We start from the raw sequence: 26,347 nt of genomic DNA on the forward strand, positions 1-26,347 counted from the left end.
GTCATCATTATCTACAGATTAAAGGAAATGAGAGCACGCTGCGCACAGAGAGAGGAAAAAATGTGGCACACGTCTAATCCAAATGGAATACAATTGGGATGAACACATCAACAAACAGCGATGTGAAAAACCGTTTTTATTTCAGAGCAATTTGCCACGTGTCCCTCTCTCCTGTCCGCCTCTCTCTCACTCTCGTCCTCGCTGTGTCTGTTCTCTCAGGATCATTTGCCGTCAGGGCCCTTGTAACCAAAGCCCTCAACTCTGATCTCCCATTCCTGCTCGCCTCTAAAATATTCATAAGGACAATTAGGAGTTCCGATAAGGAGAGTACGGAGGGCCGAGCGACAGAGAGGGCAGGATGTGCCAGCAGGATGTCCGTCGGTCCGTCAGTCAGTCTGTCTGTCAGTCAGTCTGTCTGTCTGTCTGTCAGTCCTGCAACACTCCCCACCCGGACCACGGACCCCGTCCTCATGAGTCCGAGGTGCAGCAGCCCTCTCGCTTTTGCCCCCGCAGTCACGGCAGTGGCGCGATGCCAGCCAACCCCAACGCCCCCGCCCCTCTCCGTCCCAGCAGGCTTTGCTCTGCCCTCGCCCCTGGGCTGCAGGGGGGTTGGCCACAGCACGGGCAGCCAGGGGCAGGCTGGTTGTTGCACCACAGTGCACGAGAGCAAGGTCTCACTTTCAGCCGCACAGCCCACAAGGTCAGCGGGCGCACAGCCGCGCATATCCGCGCACATCCGCACACGGCCCGCCGCTTCTGACGATCTTCAACAGAACTAACAGACAATTCCTGCAAGTGGAACAGACCTAATCAGGTCAGCTTCCTGCCCCGGTCTATTTTGTGCTCTTTAATAGACCGTCGAGAAAGGTGTGCGGTTTCGGCTCCTGTGCGAGCAGCCACTCGTGGCAGCTGGCAGCAAAAAGAACGAGTCGTGGTAAAATTGCCTGCAAAGGTTCTCTGTCGTCCAGTTGTCTGGAATAACTCTGAAAATCATGTCAAATTTGCTTTGTGTTACACAGTTTGGATTCAAATGAATCGGCAGGTTGGTTGATCACTCGGGCACATAAAAGTGCATAAAACAATGACTACCAAAACTTCTTTAATTGTTACTTTTAAGTCTTTAATTGTTGTCCAAAATCATTTTTTTCATTAAATATTGCAATTTTCTTTTTTTTTGCTTTGTGTTGCACTGGTAGTTGCAGAGTTTCTACAAGAAAAAAAGAAAAAAAAAGCCAATAGAACTTAGGTAACAATTTAATTACTGAAAAAAGCAAATAGGAATTCAATTCTAATTTTATTTTAACTGCTAATCTACTACTAATCTTTAATAAAAAAAACAAAATAGCTTTGGGTGAAGTATCAAATCAAAGTAAGAGACATTTATTCGCAGATTAGTTGGAATTAAACCACTGCTTTATTTTCATAAATTTGCCAAGCTGGTTCTATGAAACTCTGAGAAGTTTTAATATCTCAAAAAGAAAAAGAAAATAAGAGCAAACAAAAAAAATGGGGAAAAAAAATGCCATCCCTATTTTAACATACTGGCGAAAACAAAGTGAGGTTTATAAAACCTTTTTTGACCACCTTGCTCTCTGCACATTCAAGTGTTTACCGAGAAAACGTCCTGTGGCCTTTTGCTGCAGCCTCGCATGTTATTATGTGCTCTCCCGGAGACTCTCCATCTGAAATAAGACATATTCAACGTGTTTGAGAGGGTGGAAAAAGGGCTCTGACGTCAATGAGGTATGACCTGCTAAAAGCAAAACTCTCTTAGCAGTAACCTGGTAACAAGCATCACGCAGCGGAGAGCCGAGCCACAATAAAACAATGTGATGGAAAGCACGCCGCCTTTAAAATCGCTCCTTCAGGAACCCAGTCCGGACCTCGTCTCACCGTGAGGATTTTAAATTAAACCCGTGGCTGGGAAAAAAAAAAATACGATTTGAACAGGCTGAGAATCAGATCTCTGTCAGCAGATAAGGACGCTCTTAAAGGGGACAGGAAAGCATGTGTTTTACAGACTCATTATTACTCTGGTGCGACTACAAAGGAGACGTGGTGACCCTTTTTCACTAAAAGCCCAGAGGAAAAGGAGTCCTTGTCCTATAAAAAGGGGCACTTTGAAACCCAGCATGTTGCTCGCGACGGAAACATTAACGCGGCTCCACTCGCCGCGGTGAGACCTTTGTGACAGACCTCAGACGGCTGCCTCCAAACGCACACACGCGCCGCCAAACCGCCGGTGACAGCGAAGAGTTGAAGTCGCACGTGATCAGGCTCAAAACGACGTCCGAACATCAGAGTTTCCAGTAGGAAAAAGCCTCATCCGACAATACATTTAGGAAAAAATATCCTAATAATGCCGGTCATTTACTGTTGAATGTCTGCGCAAAGCAGGAACTAGGGAGCAGCTTGTCTTTACAACACGCACACCAACGTGAGGAGATGAATTCAAAGTATAGAAAAATACACCTTTATATTTTGAATGATATTCGCATGTCATGACATTGGATGACGCGCAGTTGGAAATAAAGTATTTATTTCTGACTGCAGTAAGTGAACAGATTGGAATAAAAATTCAAACATTAGGTTTGGTTAAAAAAAAAAAGAAAACTCCTGCTGTCTGTGTGACACAGGGTTTAGAGAAGAGACGGGAGGAAAGTGATGAGAGGAAGTACTGTGTGAGCATTAGATCATCGAAGCTAATGGAAATCTAATGGAAACTTTTATTGTGTTTTAAAGGGCCAGAATTTTTTTTTTTTCCAATGGAAAGCCATGCTGGGGAATCTTTGGAAACATTCCAAATTGGAAACATTCCATGGGAATTAAGGTCTTTATGGGAATTTAATAAAATTACGTGGAACATATGGGAATAACGTATAAATGTGGCGTAATCTAAACAAACTGTGTCAAATTCCAACATAAACATAAACCTCATTGACATCAGAAGGCCTTTAAAACACATGACATTAGATGGTATTGTGAGTAAATTTTAAAAAGTTTTAATGGCTGCATTGAACAACCTAGTCTGTAAAACTATATAGCAGTATAAGTAAGTATATAAGTAATGTGGAAAGATATTTAGTTAGCTAAATATCCCAAAAAAATAAAAGAAATGAAAGTATATACAACCATAACACTATGGTTTGGAGTTAAACGTTAATACAATACATCATCAAATGCATGGCTTCAGTAGTGCTGTGCTTTGGGCTCACAAGTGTGGCCTCTATAAGCCAGGGTTCTACAAATCATCTGTGCATGTGATTGAAGAATGCATGGCGTGGCCTCAATTGCCCTGCAGGAAGCTGTGCACTGTGTGCATGTGACAGAGGGACAGCATAGATATTCAAGTGTTCTTGCATTGAATCCGGGTTTTCCATGTACTTATTATGCTGCAATTCATTTCACCACAACTATATTTAAGTTCCGTGTCGAGGGTAAACATTAAAATCCATAAAATTCCTGGTTTATTCTCGTTAATTCCAGTAGATTCATGTGAGTTTACATACATTGACCACGTACAATGTATCTCTTTGACGGGTCTTTCTCAAATGAATACAAAATCAATCAACCTTTTTCTAAAATTTAGAATTTTCTCTGCTGACAAGCCAGTGTAAATAGACCAAAAATGATAATTACATGTTGATATACGTGCAGTTCGGAATAAATCAATATGAACAAACCTGTAATAATAACTTGCCATGGGTTTAGTCTTACTTTATGTTACAATTTCCAGCAGAATCAAACTGGTTTGCAGGAGAGAAGGTTTGACTTTGTTTCTAATTAAACCACTCAGTCATTTCGGCCCAGAAATAAAATCTATTAAATGCGTGTTGACAGAGACAAACGTGCGTCTTGTTTAGATTGTGCAAATGATAATCAAGCACAAAGGAAATCTGTGACCACAACAGATGCAGAAAGGGAAATTATGTCATATATTTCTCAAAAAAAACCAAACAAGAACACGTACATGGAAAATTGAAGAGGTTTCGTGCATAAAAACACCTGCGTCTTAATGCAAATTTAACAGCAAAAGTCTTTCCAGTGTTTCTCGAGTGTGCAATTGCATCGCTGTGTTAAAATGAATACAACAACATCACTTTTAACAATTTTGCAAAATGTAAAATTTTTTCAGCACTGTTTGAACACACTGTTGTGTTTACTGACTCACAGTTTTTCACGTGCGCTCAGAAACGTGCCATGAAATATTCACATATATGCATGTACAGGCAAAATCCTCTGCAAACCTCAGAGTCAACGGAGCGCCGACCCACCAGGGTCAGGCTGCAACTCATTCGCTTGTTGGAATATTTTATCATGAACTCGGCAAGAGAGAGAGTCGGGCTCAACATTCATTTGCTCATTTATTGCTGCCGATCTTTAACAAAAATAAATGAGAAAGACCCCCAAAGCAGCGAATTAAAACTGCAGCATTTCTTCTAATCGAATCAAAGAGAGAAAGAAAGTGATTTGCAGAACAAAGGTTTCGGACCATTTCCTGACATCCCCCCTCCCTCTCTCTCAGCTTTCATCTCTCATTCCCTTCCTCCTCCTCCTCCTCCCCCCTTCATCACCTCCACACCCATCTCCGCTGCAGCCTCCATTTCCACTGCGCCACCAGCAGGACGATAATTGATCAATCATGCTAATTGAAGAGTCTGGACAGCTAGCCCACCATAGCAGATGTGCCAATTTGCATTCATTAAGATAAAAAAATGAGTCTTAATCACTGCTCAGGCTTTGATTGACAACATAAACATCCCCTTATTTGAAACTGCTGGTGCCCGTCGCGCTGCAAGCGCCACAAGGAATCCAGCGGTGTTGCAAAGAAAACATTTTTTTTTTTCCCCCTACAGCGAACCGCTGCTATTGCTCTCTGAAAAGGAACAATTCAACCAGGGAGCACGGACTCAGCCATTGTCTTTTCTGTTCTACAGAGACAATTCAAAAAATAAAGGTGTGCTTTTCTGGAGCTTGACTGCAAAAAGTGATGACAGTTTTCCATTAAACCCTTTAGAAGCTACATGTTTTAAAGAGACCAACGCATTACTGAACGGCCCCAATCATGAATCACACTCTTAAAAGGAAATTTACTGCAGACATCAGAGTGGTGCAGTGCTTAGCGCTGTCACCTCACAGTAAACAGGTTGCAGGTTTGATTCCTTTTACGGAGTGTGGACGTTCTCCTCGTGTCTGCGTGGGTTCTCTCCGGGTTCTGCGGCTTCCTCCCACAGTTCAAAGGCATGCACATTAGGCTAATTGGCAACTCTAAATTGTCTGTGGGTGTGAGTGTCAGTGCAGTGGTTATTTTCTGCCACAAACTAGTGACCCGTCCAGCGTGTAACCCCACATTCACCCCAAGACAGCCGGGACGGGCTCCAGCAACCCAAGTATAGGAGTGATAGAACATGGATGCATGGAAATTTTACCTCAAATCAATGAAAATGGCCTTTGGTCATGAGTCATGACCTTAACTTTAAAGATTTTAAAAGAAGATGAAAACACATCAGATCAGCTGCAACATGACTCGAAGCATCTGCTTATTTACTTACTTCCTCACTCATCATTCATTATTCTACAGAGGTCCACAAATTCTTTCAACAACTTTCCATCACCACCGAAATAGGAAAATCATTAGGATCAGAATAATTGAAGTTTCATTTTTGGTTGAACTCTTCAGGGCTGACTGAAGTCATTGTTTCGACTGAGTGGAATAATTCAAAATAGAAAATGAGACGCTCGATGCCAAACTGGAGCCTTGTGGTCATTCAAGCCGTTGAACAATTTCCTAAACCATAAAATGGCAAAATGTACGGTTTGACTAAAGGGAGCAGCCATTGACATTCAGCAATGGTCAGAATTTGCATATCTTCTGTCATTAATCCAGCTCCCTTTATAAGAGCCGTCGATAAAGATTGTGAAATAAACTCAAATGGAAATGAGCCGATAATGTTATGCACAGACTCCCTCACTGCCGTGGTCTTGTGAGAGGGGCGTTCCATCATCGGCAGCCAGCGAATTGTGTTTTCGTCTGTGTGTGTGTGTGTGTGTGTGTGTGTGTGTGTGTGTGTGTGTGTGTGTGTGTGTGTTTTCTCCTCCCCGAGTCACATCAACAATGGCAACCCCCCCTGATTTAGAGCAAGATAATCAAACATTTCCCTATGAATGAAATGTTGTTTACTGTCATAAGTCATCAGGGTAAAAGAAATGAAAACACAGCACTCGCTGCGTTTGCATATTGTGCACTCCCGTTACTTAGAGTGAGAAAAAGCAAAGGCAAATTGGTTCAAGGCCCATTCACAGCCTGGGATTTTATGAGATTACATCTAAGTGTGGGCCGAATGTTGATTCCATGTGCCTGCAAACACGATTAATCCTAATGTATGCTGTGTACCGTAATCCTGTTAAATTGCTCAGTAAGGGGACAGATAAACGGCAAATGAAGGCGTGTGAAGTGGCGATGTGATTTTCAGGGTTTCTACGGGAGACACAAGTGATCTTTGTGCGCGCCAAAGCCCGGTGTGAGGTTGTGCCGGATCATGAGCCAAATCTTATTAGCCCTGCTAGCAGAGAGGGGAGGAAGGGTAAATATTATTAGATTAATGTAATGACTAACGGCAGCGTTTTCATTTGCGGCACAAACAGAACTGGGTGCCAAGCATAATAAGAACAACATCATTTCACTTGTAGCCGCCGATCTACTGCCCACTCACAACAACAACCACGTTCACAGAGTGCAGGTTCGACAAAGGCTGCTGAATCTTTTCTCAAACAACTAAATAGCAGACACGGAACTTCTGTTCTACCAGTGTTTTAAGGGACTCAAAAAGGAAATTTCACCCACTCATTTGCTGATCCTGAGTTTTACAGACAGAGCGTTTGCACCCAATACTTAGTAGCTGCATTTCCATAACAGTTTTTCACAAAATAAAAGTGATACTTGAAAAATTTCGACAAAGCACAATTGCCATTTGCAGGTGTTTCCACTGAATGGTGTGAAGCGCATAGGCCGTAAATCTCGCTGGAGGAGATTTTACAAGAATTACGTGAACTGGTCATGTGACCCCGTACGTCACGTCCGCTGACGTGTAAATGTGAATGAGGTGTTTCCATGACACTTTTGCGATATACCTCTATATCGATACGTCTGGAAAAACCTCCTTGTGAGAGCGTCAAAACCTTTTAGCCACATCTGAGAGGTTTTTCCAAGTTTAAATGATCCCACTACCAGATTTTTATTGGGATATTTTGGTTGTGCGCAATTCTAGTGGTAATGGAAGCGCAGCTAGTGGAACCCAGGAGTTTAACAAAAGTGAAACGTTACCATGTCGCCATATTGGTCACGAGGTGTAATTCAGCAGGCCAGAAGGGTTAGCATGTGCTATTTGCTATTGCTGTTGCTACATCCAGGAGCAGTGGCGGAACAACTCTTTACGTAGCCTCATAATCATGGAAATGTTTTGCTGTTGTTTTCTGTTTTTTGAGCAGCTCAGAGACATTTTTCGACTTGAGTACTTTGCCACAAGAACTTTCCATTGGCTGGAATTCTCTCCTCCTCCTCATTCGGAAATGTAAAACCCATGAACTATCCCTTTAAGAGAGGTTTGCGTGGCACTAAAAAGTGCGCCCGTTGTGCGACAGCCTTCATTTAACAGTTCACCTGTCGCCTGCAGAGCCAGAGCTCTGCCATCAAAACATGGCGACATGCGCGCCAACACACGCACAGTACAAAACAAAAAAAAACACAAACTGAGCCTACTGCTCCCCTTTGGATGGCGAGCCAAGTTTGAGGGAAAAGAAAAAAAAAAAGTCCACCGCCCTCCACTGGGTTGTCACACTGCGGCCCAGGCATGCGTCCATCTGCGGAGAACACGGCGAGTGCTTCTTCCACACGGCACAGCTCGGCCCTTTTATCTACAGATGGTACTACTGGGCAGGAATGTGACCTTTGATTCAGTCCCTCTCACGGAGCGAGCGTCCGGCCCGGTGCGGTGCGGTGTGGTGTGCGACAGGGCTTTTCTGGCCAGCCCAGGCCCCCGCATTAATGAGCACATGATTGTTTGCACGGCAAAAGCGATTGGTCTAACGCGATTTAAAAAAAAAAAAAAAAAACAAGAAAAAAAACAGTGTCCTGAGTAAGTGTCCTCATGTGAGGCCCATTTCGCCTGATAAATAGGTGGGAGGGCTGGAAGTTTCCCATCAACACAAAAGACACCAGTCCCCGTTAGCACAAAGACCCCCGCCCCCCTACCTCCCGGTTCCACTGTAAGCCCCCAAACACGCAAAACGGGCAGACATTCCCGATTAGATCTGTTAGAGATACAATCTAATCACGGCCTCGGCCGGGATCATCGAGCTCCTTCGGCACCGGCTTCCCTCGTGAAAGGAGGCCCTGTGCGGCGACGCTGTGAAGTGGACTGGGGTTGGTTACTTCTGCTCTGCTTCTTCATTTCAGGACCTTGAAACACGTAGCCAGCAGGCAAGAGAGGGGAGGGGAGCGGAGGCTGCGCATATCTGCAAAAGATGCCGTCCCGGCCAAGCGGGAGAGTCGGTGGGGATAACAGTGGGTCTGTTCTCATCTTTTGTACAGCGGGAGCATATTCCATGAACGTAGCCCGGAGCAGGAGGGCGAAAAAAAAGGAGGAAGGGGGGTTGGGGTGAGGTTGGGGGGCAGGGGGGGTAGATGTGATCATGGGTGCTGCGTTGTGCACAACGTAAACATCGTACAGAGAGGCCGACCGTGCGCATCGCGGTCCTCCTGACTAACGAGGCGCCGACGAGGAATCAACGACGAAGACGACGACCGACAAGAAAGGGAGAAAAAAACTGTTTCCAGAATGGCGTGTTAAAAAAAAGGAACAAAAAAAAACAACAACACATTTCTGGTCACGGTTACGTAACGGAGGAATGTGTCCATGTATTTTTCATGCAGGTGAGCCCCTGCTCGGCACTCAGGGCCCCTGATGGAGGGATGACTGCATGGGTCTACTGGATGCCAGAGCACTCTCCTGCAGCTCTGCCAAGCAGGTAATTCACAGGCAGCAGCAGCAGCAGCAGCAGCAGCAGCATGAATAAAAGATAATGGGCCACAGCTGACTCCTTTATGCTGCATGTAATTTCACTAATTCCGTCAAGTGAGAGTCTATTCCAAGGGCTGGGATTCTTGATTTCTTCATAATCCCACCCCCATCTCCAACACTTAATGTCAATTTTTCATTTTTTTTTTCTTAATAGGGATGTGTTTTCGTGGGCAGGTGGCAGTAATAACATCGCCACGCAGCTGTTTTTATGGTCCAATAAAAAGGAAGAAATCTTCCGAGAGACTAATGTGTTTCAGATAAGCGCCATAAAAACAAGTAGGCAGCTTTTTGCGCTATCCGGGGTTCGTCGGTCGAGAGCGGCAGACTCCTGAAGCGAGACGAGAGGAAGAAGAAAAGGAAGAAGAAGAGGAAGAAGAGGAAGAGGAAGCGCCGTGTGCCAGTCAAAGATGTTTGGAAGGGGACGTGTTCCCCCATCATTCTCATTTACTTTGGGCCCCTCGCGGGTCTGGCTGACAGCGTTGTGTGCTGGCATAACAAGTGGCTGACTCCTCTGCTGCCAGGAGAGGCGAGAGCTTGTTGAGTTTTGCCGAGTGCTCGGGAATCAACTAAGCAACGTGTGTGTGTGTGTGTGTGTGTGTGTGTGTGTGTGTGTGTGTGTGCTGGTTTTTTGTTGTTGTTGTTGTTGTTTTTTTAACTGGAGTAACAGGCGAGCTGATCGGTCTGTGATGAGGAGGACCCGGTGCGATAACAACAGGTGCGATATCTACAGGAAACCGACTTGTATTGGCGCTCGGCTGCGGCACATTTAGAAAAGATAGGTTCTCCGCAGCGGCTTTTGGCGACACGAGAAGTTCAACTTATCAGGGGACGCAGGCTGACGAGTCCCTATCTGAGCAGAGCCCAGAAGGAAACTGTTAATTCCTCTCCGGCCCTCCGCTCAGGGTCACGACAAACAAATAGTTCAAGTCTACAATCAATTTGAGCTTAAAGGTCCAGTGTGTAACATTTGGCCTGATTTATGATTTTTATATTGGTAAAAGCTTAATATACTGCCCATGAATGCATTAATAAAAGTGAGAACGCTCATAGAACGCTTCTAATTTATATATAAGAACACACAAAGAGCCATGCCTGACAGCGCGATTCGTATTCAGATAAACCAACGAAGAAGACGGTGGACGAGCTATCCAGGTTTGCGTGCGAAAGCCAACGTAGTTCACTGGCAAGCTCGGAGAGGGAAGGTGAGCGAAAGGGCGCTGCAATTAAAAATGTAACCACTTGATGTTGTTGTTTCTTCTCAAAATCTCCAAATATTACTCTTGTCTACTTTGCATGACACAGGCAAATGTTTTCAGACGTTGTTTTTTCTCTGGGGTGAGGAGGCTGCAGTCACTCACCTCCACAATGTCCGAGTTGGTTCTGCTCTCGTGGGGTTCGTTGTACTCTGTGTATTTCAGCAACACTTTGTCCATGTCCGTGCTGGCGTACTGAAACAGCTTGTTGGAGCTGTTGAAAATGATGAGGGCGATCTCACAGTCACATAGTACGCTCAGCTCGTAGGCCTTTTTCATCAAGCCAAACTTCCTCTTTGTGAAGGTAACCTGGCGGAGCAGAGGGAGAGATGAAGAGAGATGTCAGCGAAAACAGGCTAGCCAACGCGAGCTAACACCCTGTCGCGAGCGGCGCACTGGCAAATGCTAAAGTGCAGCTGTTATTCGGCTACATGCTTAAAGGGATAGTTAACACAAAATTGGCATTTTCATAATAACACAACCGTTGGTTAGTTTCAAAGAGTAGGAGGTGCCAACAAAAAAGCTGAATGCCTCCATACTGCTTGTGTGATGTGAAGTCGAGATTCGCCAGTTTATCTCCGAAGAAGCCGCATCCACACCGTGTCTTTAACCCAAATAAACACTGTGGCCTCAGAGTTTGTGTGAAGCTCCACAGTGCAATTTAGTCTACATGCAACTTGCCACACCTGCACACATTTAGGCTAAAAACACAGCGTTCCCATTTCAAGTCAGTCGGACTGCCAAGTCTTAATGACACTTGGGTGGATGCACATCACCAGCATGGGTATATGAACTTTTTTTTTTTTAATTTGTATTATATTTATGTTGGAGGCCTTCCTCACAATAGACATTCATTGGGTTGTAGCAAAGACTCAGGAGTGAGCAGTACATGGTGAAATTTCCATTTTTTTGGGTGCAACTTGTGTAACAACACGGCTATAACACTTAGTGCCCTGTTTTAATACTTGTACAGCCTGTATGCAAACAAACCAAAACAAACTACTTTCGCCTACAGCACACCAAGCGTGCCGGCGCCAGTAAAATAATAGTATCATTACATTACAACGTAACAGTAACCAAGGTGACAGATAACAAGATCATTCCTCCTTTAGGAACCATTTCGATGACATAGTGCTTGTCAGAAATGTCTAGTTATCAGGACGGAGGTCAGGGTTACGGGCGCGAGTCACCCAGCTGAGTCAGACATTCGGCAATAACAGGGGTCCATACATTACCGCAGCCCCTGACTCTGCGTACGGAGGGCCATCGCAATAGTGCAGCATAAGCCTTGTAACGTGAGCCCTCAGATGGGACCTGGGGGTCATACATCACTCCCGTGGTAACGCGACCCCTCTCTGCAGAGTGACTTTATGTCCCGCTGTACCTCTGCAGAGCCGTCTCTGCGGTCGTGTCAGAGCCGTGCACACGCGCATGTCATTATGTTAGAGCACCTCTACATGTCATGCTGCCGTCATTTTCCACGCAGAGAACATCCGTCACCAGGAGAGCAAACATGACAGTGCGCTCCTTGTGATGGAGAAAATCTATCTTTGAGATATGGTCCTTTGATGAGATACAACTTGCTAGGACAGGGTTGGACCTCCTTAATTAGACAAGATCCTGCAAATATTCCTCAAAAATGTTGGTGCACATTGACATGGAGGCACCATAGTGTTGGCGCACATTTGTCAGCTACGCACCCATGATGAAAATGTCCTTCTCTGACAGCATCCAGAGGTGCCCTGCTGGATTGAGATCTGGTGACTGTGGAGGACCTTAAAATAACCAATAACCAGAATAACCAGAGAATGGGGACCCAACCCTTTTTGTGTTCAAACTGTCAGTTCATTTGAAAGAGGACTCTGTCTTTTTCTGGTTCACTTCAGCTCCATTGGGGTCTCAGTTCTTTTTTCTGTTTGCACTACTCAAACAACACTGATCCAACATTCCAACGTAACGTAGAACGTCATCTATCCAAGACAAGCACATAGGGCTAAAATACACTGGCAAAAGGTGACACAAACCTGGAGTTCTTTGTGTTCACAATGCACAATAAAAACAAACCCTCACACGGACTTCTAGTGAACCGAGCTCAGTCCTATTGGACTGATTGCATATGCGTAAAAGATGCTGAGTCATAGGTCTGAGTTCACTATGAGGGCTGAAAACGAGCAAGTGTGAAAACGCTCTGAGATGACTGGCACTTTGTGACACTGCAGAAGTAGGATGGACATGATCAGTAACAGTAGTTGTGCACTATTGACTGTGGCGTTAAAACAATTCTGCCAAGAAAATCACCCCCCAAGCACACACCATTTCACCGACACCGGCCTGAACTGTCGATACAGCCAGGATGGAGCAATGCTTTCATGTTGTTTACACCAAACTCCGAGTCGACCATCCAAATGTTGCAGCAGAAATTGACTCATAACTCATCGTGACTCATAAGACCCCGGCAGCATTTTTCCAACATTTTATCGTCCAGTTGCAGTGAGCCTGTATGAATTGTCACTTTCCTGACCTTAGCTGGCAAACCTGGCAACCAGAGTGGCCTCCTGCTGCTGTTGCCCACCTGCTTCGCAGCCGCTACTGTTTTCAGAGATGATCTTCTGGTCTCTCCGCCGTTTTCTCAAGTGGTTGTTAGAGTTGCTCCGTCTCTGACCTCCAGCATCAACAAGGCAGCTGCGTCACGTTTAAAGTCACCCAAATCTGCCGTCCCGACGCTCGGTTGAAATTACGGCGGTCTTACACAACGCTGAGACGCTGCCGTGCGATTGGCTGATTGGCTGATTACGCACTTGCGTCTAAACAGCTTTTCCGTTAAACGAGGAAAAACAACCGGAGGCGCCCGATCGGCGTCGGCCTTGGCTTCGCACGTCCGCTGAACTGCGAATTAAAGGGCGCTGAGGCTGCGCCCAGAGCCACGGCGGAAACCGTGTGTCTGTGCTCGCCGTCAGTTTCGCTGACCTACTAACGGCAGAGTCGAGCAGATGAGTTGGCTTTGTTCAAATTTTAATTGGTCACAGCTTGCGGCTATACCCTCATTTAAACAGGTATAATGCAGCCTAATCCTACGCGTTGCGCGGCGCACGCGGTCGCTCGGGCAGCCGGGTCACTCCAACTGTGATAAATGAATTTCAAATCTTCCACACTACAGGTAATTACACGGGCTCGTTGTTCCGGGCCCCAGACATGGAGGAGCCTGTCCCCGTGTCATCTTCCATTTGGCGTCCGCCAGCTCACATGACAGACTAAAAATTTAAAATGACATTTTTTTTTTTTTTTTTTACTTAAATGACAAGGTTTAGATACAAAAGGAGCCGGATCGAATGACATGTTTCCTTGCAAATTGCAGACGCATAATGTGAGTGAGTCTGCCGGCTCTGTCTGGTGTGTGTGTGTGTGTGTCCCTCCGCTGGTTTTCTCAAGGTGGACCAGCAACACGGAAGCGGCCGCAGATAACACACATAACGTAACCAGTCCCGGGTTTTGTTGCAACCCACTTAGATCGCCTGAAGCCCCCTTCCAGATGACACCAATTTCCCCTGACTTTAAAAACAGCGACTGCCCACTCGCTCGTTTTTGCCCACTTGCGCATTTGTTTGTTTGCCTAACCAAGTGGAAAGCAGGTGCCGTAATGGGGGCGAGAGGGGGGCATGATTAACCAAATGTATGCTCTTAGCAGATGAATGTGGCTGCTAAGCCACGGAGATGTCACCTTTCAGCAGGAAGCCCGGGACGCGACGCTGAGCGAGGGCTTTGTTCCACCTGAATGCATGGCAGAGTGCTGAGTGCAGGGCTGCTGACCCAGGCACCGCTTCATTTCAGCCTCAGCAGCAGCAGCGCCGACACTTGGTGCTGGCCCCAACCTCAGGAGCGAAAGCTCTACAGCATCCTGGGACTGCCGATAGCACGACTCCGTCCTCTCTCTAGGCTCAGAACGGCAGTCGCATCCAGAAACGCATTAACGCAAATGACTGAGGGCAGCACCAAAGTGTCAACAAATTCACGACAATTGTGTTAGGGTCTATGTTTTGCTCTTCCTGTTATTCTAACTATATCTCCACCTTTTGTGCCAGAATGTTTCCATAGGTGTGCATCTCCCTTTGTGAGAGGCAAGCAAGGAAAGCAACGTGCCCTGAAGGCTAAACAGCAGCCAGAATCAACACAACAGCGATCTGTTTGTAAGTCACAGCCAAATCAACACAAAAGAAAGAACATTTTGACATTTGATCCTTACCGTACAAGGGGAAAGATGTAGGAATCATTAAAAAACAACAATTGGTGTAAATAAGTGGTAATAGTGTGTAAAAACTCAACAAAAATCTTTACAGATACAAAAAAAGTTTAAAACGAGCTCCAAGTGGAGAGCCGGTCATCTATAAAACATAACATTCAAATAAAATGACTGCTCTAAGGCCATAAAAGGTCACAAGAGAGTTTGTTACCCTTTTTTTTTTACATAAACACACTGCTAATAGAGAAATTCAATCATATTACATATGCAACGGAAGTTATGACACAGACTCCACAGTCCAGCCCCTTGCTGATCAGTCATGATGAGGTGCTGCTGTTTAAAGACCGGTGTGACCTCCGCCCCCATCTTCTCTGGGGTGGCTGGTGACACACAGAAACCACAGACATCCTTGAGGTCAAGTGGGAGGATCGCTCTCTGAGGCCCAGCAATTCAAAGGCACCGACAAACACCTACGCCTTGTCTTAAATGAGCTCGCTGACCCTCGAGCAAGGCACGGAACACAAGATCCAAGAAGATTTCCAGTTTAATTCAATAGAATTTGCACCTCCAGATTAGCCTCAGTGGTTTATATTGCAACCTTAGTGGCCCTTCTCTCTCTTGTTGTGGAGACAACAAAAAAAAGAAGTGAGCGAGACAATCAACTGGAGTGATTTTAACCTTCTTTGCTTTTAGTAAGGTCAATAGAACGTCTCACTCCACACCAGGTGCGTCTGAGAATATTCTAGCATCTAATTCTGACCGTGCCAAGGCCGACTTTTTGAAAGGGCAAGTCTAATCTCAAATTACGCTTTCTTCAAATTCAACATTAGCCACGTGACCCAACATAATAATCCTTTAATTTAGCTTGGATGTGTTTTTTTTTTAAAGACAAGTACACCCAGCACTGCAGACACCTAAGTGCTGCTTTTTTCTTTTGTTTTGATTTGATTGAGAACTTCCTAAATGGAGAACGTAACAGAGACTTTTAAAAGGCGCTCTTTCCATTTGGGTGAACACATTCAGTGATCAGTTTCCCCTTCATGAAAGTGTTATGAAGGCATTACGTATTTACTAAAGTATTAAATTGCTAAATCCATCCAGAGACCAATCAAACTAACAAACTTTGTTATCCCACATGTGCACGCCACAGAAAATTCAGAAACAAACCATTGCAAAGATTCTCCACAACACATCCTACTGCCATGTGTTTTTACACAATAGATGGCCTGCCACTGAAAACTATTGAGTATATAATAACATATGCTGGGGGAAAAAAAAACAAAAACAACACAAAACAGTGCAGACTAACAGTGAGGGTTCGCGTGTCAATCACCAGGTCTATCAATAAATATCCCCAGGCAGAAGTGTCAAGATGACAAACAAGACATCTGGGACTCCGAGTGCAGCTGTGTCTGGGGTACGGCAGGAGATGCTCGAGTCACTAACACCTTCAGAGGGGTGAGGAGATAGCAGCCTTATTAGAACCCCATGTCACCTCTGATGGCCCCCGTGGCAGACGTGAGGGTGAGTTTTGTGAGTCGCGGAGGTCTGGCACCAGCTGGCAGAGTGACCCAGGCCCTGTGGCTGCTGCCCTGGCTACGCAGTCCCAGAGTGTGAGGGCCTGGGAGACAGGCCAGAGCCACCGTGACTGTCTGCCTGGATCAGCCTGCTCCGGGAGAATGGACAGCCCCGGGAGCCTCATGTGGACAAATGAGTGCACAATGGCCTCGTCCACTGGGCGGGACTGACCTTGAAAGCGACAGTAGCTGTGACTGATACTGTTTGGTGCGAACAAGTGACATGCCAGGTAGCAAATGGAAGCAGGTTTCCTGGAAATATCAACTGGGATGCATTGCGGTTTAAGTTCACTGTGTTTTTTTGTTGTTTCTTTAACCAATATTACATCTAAAATTCGAGGACCTCCAACACTCAACATCTTTAAATCCAGACCCCCTTTTTTCGGCTCATTTTGTGGCACATGCATATGATTTTTAAGTTTGCACGAAAATGACTGCAGTCTAACAAGGAGACTCAGGTGCCCTCAGGGAGAATCAGGTGGCGAGGAAGGAAGAGAACATAATGAGCCGACCTCAAAATCTGCTATTCCTTTGGCTGTCAGGCTTTTACACTCAGAAGGCAGCTAATCTATTTGACACTTACTTGTAGGCTGGGCTTTAAAATGATTAAACAACATCTATTTATTGTTGTCTTATTGAAGTTGTTTTCAGTTCATTTTATTTCACTTTACCTAGCGCCCATTAACCTTTTATTACTGTTGGGTTTTGCTTTGGGGCTTTTGACAGGCGACACATTCATCTGTGGTGTGGCTGCAAATGAATTTTGAAGATACTCTGAATGTGATTCAGCCAGGTCTAACCTGGCTCCTGTGCTCTATCCATGGCCAATCAACAAGCCCTACCTGTCAAACAGTAATGATGACTCCTCACAACTTCAGGAACGGGTGAAGACTGTGAAATAGAGGTATGCGCTCTGTGTTGGTCCCTGGAGAGACAGTAAGAGAGAGCACGCTGCACGGTGCCTAAAGGCATCTGAAGAGCCGGAGCAAAATCCAAAGTGAGTCACAGCAAGGGCAGGCAACCCTCGACCCAGCAGCAAAATCATCAAACTTTTAATGACTTGGGCAATTACCCCCACTGTGCTCGCTTAATGGCAGCGAGAGGACATCATGAGGCACCGACTGCTCTGCTGTGCAAATCTTTATCTACGTATCAGGCCTCCAACATTGACTCCTCAGTTCCTTGCACAGCTCAGTCTGCTCGCCACTGGTTCTTCTGCTCAGCCTTGCTCACAAAAATACCCCGACAATTGTTCAGACAACTTTGTGTAACGCTGGATTTTTGAGATTTCAACACTAAAATTCATCCACCTTCATCCATCTACCATCCATCTTCAGCATACAGCGTTTCAGTCGGCTAGATTCCAGATTCCCATGTGGATGGAAATTTTGCGAGTTACTCAGGTAAGATGAGACTGCTCCAAGCTTCTGCACGAAGCCACCAGACAAGACCCCGGAGGAGACGTGACTTGTGAAGAATGTCTTCTGCTAATGAGATTAGCATGGATACTGAAGTCATTGCAGTTTGGTCAAACTGGATAACATTGTTTCTTTTTGTTTGGTTCGTCCAAACTGGCCTTGGCAACTGTTCCATCAAAGACACAGGGACTAGCCGCGCGCGCTAACTTGAGGCTAATGTCCCAGAGTAAAAAAAAATCTCGACATAGAAGGTTTACTCAGTCACTATCCATGTTCTGTCTCTCCTTTCCAAAAACCTTACTATGGGCTCTCTACCAAAGATTTTAATAGAAAAATATTAAGAATTGATTGACGTTGATTATTCTATTGCGTCAGGTTAAATTTCTGTCAGGCCAAAACACAACAAATGTTGCGAGTCCATCTAATCTCACTGCAAATGTGGAAAAGTAACTCTGGAGCAACCCAGATATGTTGTAAATACGAGATGTTCAGCATATGTTGATTTTGTGCACTTGTCTTCCTTGCAGCAATCATTTGCAATCAGCAAGTCAATCTGGCTGATGACTGTGATCCTGCAATGAGAGACATTTGACATTTATGCAGGGAGCAGTTGAGGAACTGGGAACTCTTTTGGCTCATTGCCTCATTTTCACCAGTTTTTTTGTCTTTCTTTCTTTTTACATTAAACCTGTTTCTAACCTGGTGTTTAAAATAATCTATACTAATATAGATATAGATAATAAAGCCAAACTGAATATTATCCCTGGGGGAAATAATATATATATATATATAAAAAAAACCTAATAAATGAAAAAAAATCACTACTTGTCTCAGCTCTCATTTTACAATCCCTGATAGATTGTGCAATTACACGGCGTCTTAACCTTTGCCCTGCTCTGTATAATAAATCCTGAGAGGTTAACCGCCCTCCTCTAACCCTTGTAGAGGTAATGCAAGGGAGCAACCGCTGTTCCCCCACAACATCCCATTCAGCCAAACTGCCTTATTAGCCCGCTAAAGGGATTCTTTGATTTGAATGCCACATGAACAGATAGCTAGCAGGACGGCTACATGAAGGTTTCAAATTGTTTTTCCGACATTGAGAACCATTGGCTGATGGCTCTTCCCCCTCGGAGAGCAGCGAGCTCCATGGCGGCGATACTAAGCGGTACAAGACCCATGAAAAAAAAGAAAATACGGGAATTAGGCAAAGTTTTAAATCGACTGTAACTGTAGTTTGAAGGCATACAATAAACAAATAAGCTCTGTAATTTTTTTGCGAAAGATGTTAAAGATTGATGAGGCTAACGAGCTCTTTGAGCGCGTGCGTTGTGCTTCTGCATCTTCCTTTTCCCAGCTGCCGCTGGCCACTGCGTGCAGTGTAGACAACAGCATTGAAACACAGGTGATTCTCTCCTGCCACCGTGTTTGGATCCCACCCAAAGGCAGGTGTTACACTGATAATCAGCCCACTGTGGACTGTTGTTTAGCAGCTGGCTGACCTGCTAGACTCACGGCAATGGAGATTATTGCTGGTGTCTGAAATGGGCCTCTGAAGGCCTCTGTTAATGTGTGTGCACGACAGCGGAGGAAGGAGAAGTGAAGAAAATGATTCCCATTTTACTGTGTAAAAGCTGTTTGTTTCCATTAATGATGTACTTTTATTACTCCATGGCTCGGTGGAGCTAAGGAGGCGCAGCAGAGACAGGAGCGCATGCAGCCGTCCAGCTAAAGATATCCAAGCCCTCTCAAAACAGGCCCAGACTGTTTTGTACAGTGTTCTGCTGTTAAAGAGTTTAAATTTAACGCTAGCAGACAGAGTGAATTCCAACTCTGGGGCCAGTGTAGCCGCGGCAGAGAAGGACACTGTGTGTCCCGTTGACCCGCCCAGCAAATGAGAGGGTGCTGTGGTACACTGGCTGCTCCTAATTACAACCAAACAGCTGCAAACACACGGGGCCACAGCGAAGCGAAGGGGGCCCCAGCCAGGCCCGCCGGTCCAGGGGACGAGGCCAAGAGTGTGGCCAGGCCGCAGGCGGGGCCCCCGCCGCGCTCGGCGCTCGGCCCTCAGGTTCACTCCCACGCCGAGATGCGACCACGACAGCCCTGCTCTCCTGCTGCCTCATCAACTTGTCGGGCCGAAATTGCAGGGCGGCAGGGGGAATCACGTCTGCGAGTACGACCGCACTCACAAAGAAATGTCACGGTCACCGAGACTTCGGGGAGGGAGGTGTGTCCGCTTAGATCCGCGCACATCATGACAGCCGCTGAACTCTTGTCCGTGGTGTGGTGGATGGGGAGGGGGAGGGGGCAGGGGCGGTGGGTCTAAAAGAAGACTGGAACCTCCAGACAGGTTGAGAGTTGGGACGTGTGCGAGTGTTATTTTTTAAAAATACAGCTGTGGGTGAAGGTGTTTGGACACCTCATGCATTTGTGATAATGTTGCATTATGGATCCCTCCTAAAGTCTCAGAGTGCATTTTCCTGCAGTTACATTTTCCTTTTGTACAGTCACCCTCAACCCGGATTCTTCCTACTGCACGTCCAACCTGGATCTGCATGATCAAGCAGGATAAAGCCGTCTCTTGCAGGACACATCAAGAGCACAAGAAGTTAGGTTTTTTTTTTTTGGTCTTGTTTTGCATTCTTCATTTGCATTTTTTTTTGGGTCTTTCAGATTTTTCCCACAAATATTTTTATTATAATATTTAAGATTGTGTAAAATTTTAAGACTTTATTTTTTCATCCATTACTATTCGGTGTGATCTACATTCTGCAATTTGAAATCTAAATTTGTCATTCAGACAGACAGACAGACAGACAGACAGACAGAGAGGTGTATGGCTCGGCAGAGAGACACTCACCTGCCTGTTCCTCTCATCCATGATCCGGGTGATCTGGATCTTCTTCCGGCCCATGGCTGCGCTCTTGCCGTTCTCTCTGACACCTCAACAATATCAGGACAACACGATTTCTGTCTCCGCTCTCCTCTAGCACATTGTGCAACAACGCTGTCTTCTTGTGTAGGCTCTTTTCTTCTTTCTTTCTTCACAGCACACTCATAAGCAGACTCTGCGTATAAAAAAAAGGGAGAGAGAGAAAATCAGACAGGGAGAAGTTCAGCAAGAGTGTTTGTCCGACACTCAGCGACATCTATTAGGGCTTTTCAAAGCGCCGAAGGTCTCCGTCTTCTTTCTCCAGCACGCTTGGAAATATGAGAGCCACACGGAGCCACAAGCTGAAGCTGCAATAGGCAGTTGGATGGTTTTCAGCACCTGGTGGCAGCATGAAGACTGCTTTAGCAAGGTGCACTTCACCTTTAGTATATCAAAGCGTGCCAATAGACATCACGTTTTTTTTTGTCAACTTGCAGATATTGGCACACTTGAAAGCCATCAAGAGGGGCCACTTCATTTAGGATTCATTGACTAACGTCGGCTACTATTCATGGAAATAGGCAGTCAATGATGTCAAACTAGACACCAGCAGCAGCTTAGCTTACAATGCAGAATTGATCTAATCCATTATTTTATTTAGCCATTATAATCTAATCTGGTTTAGTGCACCATGGTACTGGGTTCAAACAAATTGTGATATTTTTTTTTAAATATTGAGACCAAGTTTGTATGAGGTTCTGGCAGCTTTTAGAGCACAGGTGACTGAAATGCCACTTTCTTTGCTGTTTGCGTGGCTGAGGGCTGGGGGTTGTGATTTGCACCTGCACGCATCCACAGCCTCTGCCAGAACTTTTCCAGCTCGCATGTGTCCGCATGTGCATTACAGCCACCTACTGCATAAAGTGATGCTTTCTGAAGGTCATGCACGAGGAACAGCACACATGCGCAACCGCAGTAAACAGGCCGTAACCATAGTGACAACAGTTGAGTTGCGTGACACAAACTCGGCGCTCTGGCTTAAAACAGTGTTCATCTCAGTTCAGTCTCCAACACATAAAACAAACAGAATCAATGTCAGATAGGGGCCTCACTCTGTTTTTATGGTTGGACAAAAATACACTGCGGGAGCTGCACCCTAATCTAGTCGACCTCAAGACAGAAATCTACATTTTTGTCCCTGTGCAAGGCAAACCTGCATTTTTTTTTTTTTTTCACTCTTCCTCGGTCGACTCACTGCGTTGGCCGCTTTGCACTTAGGATGATTGAGCAAGCACCCAGTCTGGGGTTGACAGTAGTTAGAATCTCCTGGGCTGCAGGATAAGCAATGGGTCCGAGGAGGGCTGGGGATATATTCCCACACGGGTATCGTAACCGGCCAGTGGTTCAGACTGCTCCGTTCCCCGGGGAACATCCAACTCCATCCTGTCTCTGCTATTCTGCAAGAAGAGATATAGCACTTGTCCCTGGAGGTGCATCCATCACGCACGCCCGGCAAATAGAAGCTGTCTAAACAACTACATGCCCGCTATCAGTACAAATGTATAAAGGTTAACAACCCGGGCCATTAGATGCAGTCAGCAGTTGTGAGGCGAGGGAGCCAAGGACCGAATTGGCAGTGAAAACGAAAATGACCAGTTCCAGTGGCACACAGTCATTATGGGTTACAAATGGACTGGTATTACGGTGTCTGGCTGTCTGAATCGGGGCTCCACTGTAGGCAAACTTGACTGAGATCACCTCGCTAACTACCCACGCGAGAGCAAGTCAGAGCCTGGAAACTAACCGCCTGAACCCCTGCGAAGAATTTCCCAGAAACCACATCATAGCACGCCCGGTGCGGTGACAGCTTCATTCACTATTTCACACACACTAACACGCATCAGTGTTCATTTGAGTAAGAAGGCAAGGGCTGCGGTCGAACTCCTCCAAAAGCGCACATAAGCCGTCTGGGAAAATGACGCTACAGTACAGAGGTGACGGTGTACGCAGATGACACTTCACAATGGACGATGTTTAAAGTCGATATGATGTCAAATGCATTTCTCCTTGAAAATATAAAATTTTAACTTTATAATGAGGTGCACACTTATTTTTTAATAGCAGAAAAGCCGACAGTCTGACATAAAATCAGAAAATGTGCCGTATTCTATTTTATCAAACTTTTAGCCGATAGAAGGCCCCTTAATCCGAAGGTTTTGGTGTTGAAGGAAAGCATACATGAAGTGGACTCATCTGTAAGCATCTGTTAGGGCCGATTTGAAACGACCACTGCAGATTACAGTCTTTGAGAACGTGTGCATGAAGGAGCACCCACTCAAATTAAAGCCACTTCTTCACGGCGATGCCTCGCGTACTTCGTTATAATTCCCCTGGATCCGACCGTCAGAATGCTCTCATCACGCACATCTTTTCCCGTCTCCACGAGGAGATGAGATGTCACAACGGCTGAGTTCGAGTTCGGAGGCCCAGCGGAGCACGCTGGCTTTTTTTTTATTTATTTCTTACGCAGATACAAGATGACAGGCCGAGAAGGCATTCAGACTGCAGGTGTGCCGCTCTTCCAACTCGGTGTCCGAATTTATCAAAAGTCAAGAGGCGAAAACACTCGCTGTCCAAAGACTTTACTTTCAGGACTGAAATGAGCAGAACGTCACAACAGACTTGGCCGTCAATGAGACGACGACGAGGCGTCGTTCCATGCAACTAACGTAGGAAACATTCAGCCGGCCACAGCAGGCACCTGAACCTGCACCTGCACCTGCACCTGCACCTGCAGGCACTGACAGACACAAACAATGTGCAAGACACTAAGACTTCACCAGCACCGGACATAGCATCTGTTTATGGTAAAGAGTCACATCCCCTCTGTTTTGGTGGGTGGGTGGGTGGGTGGGTGTGTGTGTGTGTGTGTGTGTGTGTGTGTGTGTGTGTGTGTGACTGTTGGCCAAACATGAAATGCGAAAGAGAAGCGGAGGAAACTGAGCCTGGGAGCGACACTAAGCCACCTCAGTACATACTGTATGCACGGCTGCTTGGCTTTAACATTGCGTATATGATGTAAAACATGAAGCGTGCAGCAAGACTCTCAGCTCAGCAGCTAAAGTATAATTTTGCCAATAATGACATGTTATTGACCTTGTTTGCTCTGCGTTGCATCATTTCTAATGGTGGTGCACAGAGCAAAATCTGAGAAGAAAGTCACATCTACTTTCTGCCGGTGCAACGTGGTAAAATGGTCTTATTAAAAAAAAAAGGAAGCGGAGGGAATAATCTGTTCTTTCATAGCTTGTCCCTGAAACAGTCATTCGGACTTGTTTCTCAAAGGCTGTTTGGCAGCCCTGCCTGGATGGATTTATCATGTGTTGAACAAAAACACCCAGGTTTGACATTACAGCTTATTAACAAGCCTTGAAGCTGGAGAGAGAAAACATGACTGTATGAGATACGCCGTCTAACAGGTTGGTATTGGTCTGGAAAAACAGACCAAACACCCAGTAATTACACTTGGAGAAGTCTTTTCTCTGTGTGGACGGACAAAGGAGTGTAAGTGCGAAATGAAACCTGTGTGCTCCACGGCTCTGGGTTTTCTGAGGTCTGAGCATGTTCACAAAAACCAGCAATCACACAACACCAGCGCTGAGTTCTCCTATTAGACAATGCTTGATGGCGTGTCTGCGGCTGCGTGGTGCACACGGACACCAGCCTGAGAGGTAACAATGTGGCAATAGCAGAATCTACACAGAAAACACTGTACGGGAGGTCGGGGGGGGATTTCCTGTTGAAATTACTAGGAAATATAGAACTCCCTCCTTGAGAAAAAATACGAGCGGGGTTCCTTTTAAATCAACGAGTTTGGTAGTTTTATTGATCAATTGTGTCTTTTACTATTACTATTACTACATGTACATGTACCACAACTTCTCAATATAGGCAACATTGTTGTCTTTCTAGAGCTTAATACGCATATGAGTGGACGTTATTTCACTGAAATTCTATTTTAACAGTATTAGGAAGAAAAAAAAACATTATTTCTTGATTAAAAGTAAAATGACAGTTGTTTACTAGTACTGACGATGACAAGGTCTGCCTGAAGTGTTTGCAGTCCAGTGAGCTACATTTTTGGCTTTTTTTTTATACAGACTCCGGAGTTACTTTTATTTTCCTAACTTGAAGAGCCCACTGCTATAAAGTTCCAGCTTTTGGTTATTAGTTCTCGACCGTTTTTCCTACTTTTTCTCTGTGTCGCCCTCAATATGCCCGACCACCTGCACTCCACCTGTACTAAGTGGCCTCTGGAAGGTTTCTAAAAATATTTTTGTTTTCTCATTTTTGTTGCAGTCGGCCTATTAGATTTGTGCTATCTGATGGTAAAAGCCTATAAAAATGCATTTCTCCTGTGCAGTGCAGTTCTATATCTCTTTTATCATAAATTGAAACCGTGCGATTACAATTACAATATTGTAAAGGAGGGTATTGCCATTGAGGGGGAGTACTCAGTGAGATTTTTTGGGCAAAAATAAACACATTCGGTAACAAACTGTTGCCGCGTCTTCCCGATTCTCGTACCACATGAGTAGCCTGCCGACGTTTTTCCCCTAGTTTGTCATTTGACTAAACATTTTCAGTTTTGGGTGAATTTTCCCTCTTTACCATACGCTACTCTATCAATCCTGAGAGTTGGCTGCCAGGGCCCTGATAAAAACTAAAATCAATGTGGAGGGCATCCGTCGCCACAGGAGCCTCCAAATCCCCTCGGCAGAAAGACAATATACACCCCGCAGACCTCCGGCTCCACCTTGGGCGGCCGCGTCTTTGAAGGCAACCCGGTCATTTCGCCACCTGATCGGCTTTGTGATTCGCAATGACGAGGTGCGAGACTGGAAAGAAGGAGCAGCCGGCCTCCTCCTCCTCCTCTTCCTCCCTGAAGTCGGACTGTGTGCACGCAGAGAGACGTGGTGACAGGGCCGGCCCTTTCACAATCAATAAAACATGCTCAACTCCCAGTATAATTACTGGATCCAGCACGTCCTCCCTCCCTCCCTTGCTCTCTCTCTCTCTCTCCCTCTCCTCCCTCTCTTCGTCCCTCTCCTCCTCCCCTCGCATGTAAAAGCCTGTGCGCCGCCTCCATTTGGTCGAGGCATGACTCTCCAACTGTTGTCCCAGATAGCGGCTAACGAAATTACGAGGCAAAGATTGACGCTGGAGTGCTTACCTAATAGACAAAATGTGACCGGCGTTATCTCCTCTGCTTGTAAAGCAATAAAACTCCATCACATAAATCTGTTTTAATCTTCTCTCTTTGCGTCCCTCGCGTCCAGATCAAATCAAATACAATAGATGCTATTTGAAAGTTGTTATCCTGACTTGTTGTGAAGCTCAAACACACACAAACACACACACACACACACACACACACACACGCACGCACGCACGCACGCACGTACGTACGCACTCACACGCACTCGACGTCCTCTTGAAAGTGACGGACAGCAGCAGCCAGAGCCTCGGCTGGAGCCGTGACAGTTGCGCTTCCTGTGCGATGCAGCGTCAGCCTCGCTATCCTACCGCAGGCCGTGGGCAGACAAGACTCGAACTTCCTGCCCCTCCACTTCCTGTTATTCAGGACCCTTCTGCGTGCCCTCGGCGAGGGGGAGTGCGAGGGTGGGGGGTGGGCGGGGGAGGAAGACAGGGAGGGAGCGCGACAGGGACGGCCTTTTCGCCGCGGCTCTCGAGCCTCAGACTAAACAGCAACAATAACAACACGCTCCAGCCGCCCTGATTGTGTTTACCGGAGGAGGTCGTCACACGGAGCCGCCGAGCGACGGGGCCGCGCGACACCTCTCATCGCAATTAGCATACGGAGACCTCTCCCTGCTTTTTTTCCCG

General features: G+C 45.9%; 1 protein-coding gene across 1 annotated transcript in view; it reads right to left on the bottom strand.

The window, feature by feature from the left end:
• Window positions 1-26,347, bottom strand: part of mef2aa (myocyte enhancer factor 2aa) — a 63,048-nt gene that overhangs the window by 23,286 nt on the left and 13,415 nt on the right. The window contains exons 2-3 of the mRNA XM_076038024.1: window positions 20,429-20,636; window positions 10,439-10,642 (exon numbers count right to left, since the gene is read on the bottom strand). Of these exons, the coding sequence (XP_075894139.1) occupies window positions 10,439-10,642; window positions 20,429-20,482 (258 nt within the window). The 5' untranslated portion in view covers window positions 20,483-20,636. The remainder of the gene's footprint in view (window positions 1-10,438; window positions 10,643-20,428; window positions 20,637-26,347) is intronic.

Source organism: Nelusetta ayraudi, unplaced genomic scaffold (assembly GCF_046127955.1).
Source record: "Nelusetta ayraudi isolate G7.1 ecotype Tasmania unplaced genomic scaffold, CSIRO-AGI_Nayr_v1 ptg000053l, whole genome shotgun sequence".
Lineage (NCBI taxonomy): Eukaryota > Metazoa > Chordata > Actinopteri > Tetraodontiformes > Monacanthidae > Nelusetta > Nelusetta ayraudi.